Source organism: Silurus aristotelis (assembly GCF_946808225.1).
Source record: "Silurus aristotelis genome assembly, chromosome: 21".
Taxonomy (NCBI): Eukaryota; Metazoa; Chordata; class Actinopteri; order Siluriformes; family Siluridae; genus Silurus; species Silurus aristotelis.
The window spans coordinates 3,599,998-3,602,430 of record NC_139594.1 but is presented as its reverse complement, the minus strand read 5'-3'; the positions used below and the strand labels follow the sequence as shown (position 1 = coordinate 3,602,430).

The 2,433-nt window shown below is 45.0% G+C and overlaps 1 protein-coding gene across 1 annotated transcript; it reads left to right on the top strand.

Moving 5' to 3' along the window:
- Window positions 1-6: 6 nt before the first annotated feature.
- asf1ba (anti-silencing function 1Ba histone chaperone) lies at window positions 7-2,433 on the top strand. The gene is made up of 3 exons (XM_083523347.1): window positions 7-40; window positions 144-320; window positions 1,892-2,433. The coding sequence occupies exons 1-3, from the start codon at window positions 26-28 to the stop codon at window positions 2,081-2,083; spliced, it is 384 nt and encodes a 127-aa protein (XP_083379473.1). The 5' UTR covers window positions 7-25; the 3' UTR covers window positions 2,084-2,433.

Sequence of the window (2,433 nt, the reverse complement as noted above, 5' to 3'; positions counted from 1 at the left end):
GGGGCCGGTGCCTGCGGGGAGACACATGTTTGTCTTTCAGGTCAGTTCGAACAGATTTCTGTTTCATTTTCTCAAGATCTGAATTAAAATTTCCATCTAATGGATTAATAAATAATCAATGTAAATAATTGTGTGTGTGACAGGCTGATGCCCCGAACACAGGTCTGATCCCCGAGAGTGATGCTGTGGGCGTCACCGTGGTCCTGATCACCTGCACGTACAGAGGACAGGAGTTTATTCGCATCGGCTATTACGTCAACAACGAGTACACCGACGCCGAGCTCCGGGAAAACCCCCCTCTCAAACCCGACTACACGCAGGTGAGGAAACTGGTGTGTGGCTGTATGGCACACCCTTAAGCCGCAGTCCTGTTCCCACGTTTCTTCCCTCTAGACCCCTCGTTCCTCCATGTTCCTGTTCCATTCCTCTAGACCCCTTGTTCCTTCATGTTCCTGTTCCTTTCCGCTAGACCCCTCGTTCCTTCATGTTCCTTTCCGCTAGACCCCTCGTTCCTTCATGTTCCTTTCCGCTAGACCCCTCGTTCCTTCATGTTCCTTTCCGCTAGACCCCTCGTTCCTTCATGTTCCTTTCCGCTAGACCCCTCGTTCCTTCATGTTCCTTTCCGCTAGACCCCTCGTTCCTTCATGTTCCTTTCCGCTAGACCCCTCGTTCCTTCATGTTCCTTTCCGCTAGACCCCTCGTTCCTTCATGTTCCTTTCCGCTAGACCCCTCGTTCCTTCATGTTCCTTTCCGCTAGACCCCTCGTTCCTTCATGTTTCTTCCCGCTAGACCCCTCGTTCCTTCATGTTCCTGTTTCTTCCCGCTAGACCCCTCGTTCCTTCATGTTCCTGTTTCTTCCCGCTAGACCCCTCGTTCATTCACGTTAGTTCCCACCAAACCCCACGTTTGTTCTGCTAGACCCAACCTTTCTTCCCACTAGACTTTTAGTCAGATGTTTAGTCCCACTAGACAGACTATAAGACAGACGTTTACCCCTTTAGCCCCACTTGACAGATTTCTTTCAGACTTACAATCCCACTCGACGTACAGATTAGAAATGTTTTTGTTAACCTGCTGCAAAAATGCACAAATTCCCACTTGTTTATTTATCATGATCAGTGTTTTAGAAAATAGGACGCAGCAAACACAGTTATAATCATTGTTTTTCTGAAGAGGTCAATCAGTCACTCGTCTTTATGTAATATGATTTCGCTGGTCAGAGTCCACCAAACTTGAATTCTCTGGAACGTGTCGACGTGCAAATTTTTGTCGTACCGAGTTTGCGTTTTCGGTCTCCAGTGTTCTCGCAGCACTGAATGGGAGCAAAATAAATAAATTTTTTTTTTTTTTTTTTTTTTGTATAAATTTTAATCCTGAGCTTGAGATGGTATAAATAGCAATGTTTAAGAAGCTCTCCCCAAGGCAGTGTGGGTTTCTTCTGTGTTTTCTGGTTTCTTCCCAATTCCCAAAACATACCAGGTGCATTTTATGATCCAAATGTGACTGTATTTAAAGCTCTTTACTCCGAGCAGCATCACTCACACCTTCTGCATTTCTTATGTACATCTACAGGATTAAAAGTGACCTCACTTAGAAACCAAACCTCCCTCATTATCAGGTTTCCAAGTCGAGATGTAAAACATGCCGATTTCAGATGATATAAAAGCAAAGTGTTCACAATCAAGTATGACTTCATTTAAAGTTCACTTCAATGCATTATTGCTCTGACAGGGTTCCACATTCATCATTCGCCCAAAAATGTTCCCCAACATGTTGAACTTCCTCCATTAGTCTTCCAGCATCATGGGTTCATCAGGGTTCTATAAGATGTTCCACTTCCTGCATTTTTCTTCTTGTTATTAATGTGTATATTTTTTTTCCCCCTCTTTAGCTCCAGAGAAACATTTTGGCCTCGAACCCACGCGTAACCCGATTCCACATTAACTGGGAGGGATGTTCTGAGAAGATGGAGGACTCCGAGAACGTCGACCCGTCTCCGAACGTCATGCTGCCTCCGTCATGCCCCCCGGGGAAAGCGCCTCCGCTCGGACTGATGCCAGACAACTCCATGGACTGCTTGTAGAGCCTCTGATTCGTCCAAGGAATCATCACCTTCACCAGCTCGTACACCTCAAACCCCCTTCCCCCCCAAACCCCCCATCCTCTGACACATCAGAGGGCAGATGCGCTGACTTTACCCCCCACAATGGACATCAGAGACGCACTCTTTAGTTTATTCTTATTTGTGTTTCAGGATTTTTCTGGATGTCAATCAGCAAAGTTAGAAGTGTTTATACTTTTTTTTTTGTTTCTTCTTCTTCCAGACTAAACCCCATTTAAAGTGTGCAGGTGAGATTGTACTATACTGTATATATGTTTACTTCAGTTTGTATTCAGGCTCTCCGAATAAAATAAATATCTTTTGTTACGTGA

Coding starts and splice junctions, on each gene's coding strand:
- asf1ba (XM_083523347.1), top strand. Junction 321..1,891: donor TCAAACCCGACTACACGCAG/GTGAGGAAACTG, acceptor CCCCCTCTTTAG/CTCCAGAGAAACATTTTGGC.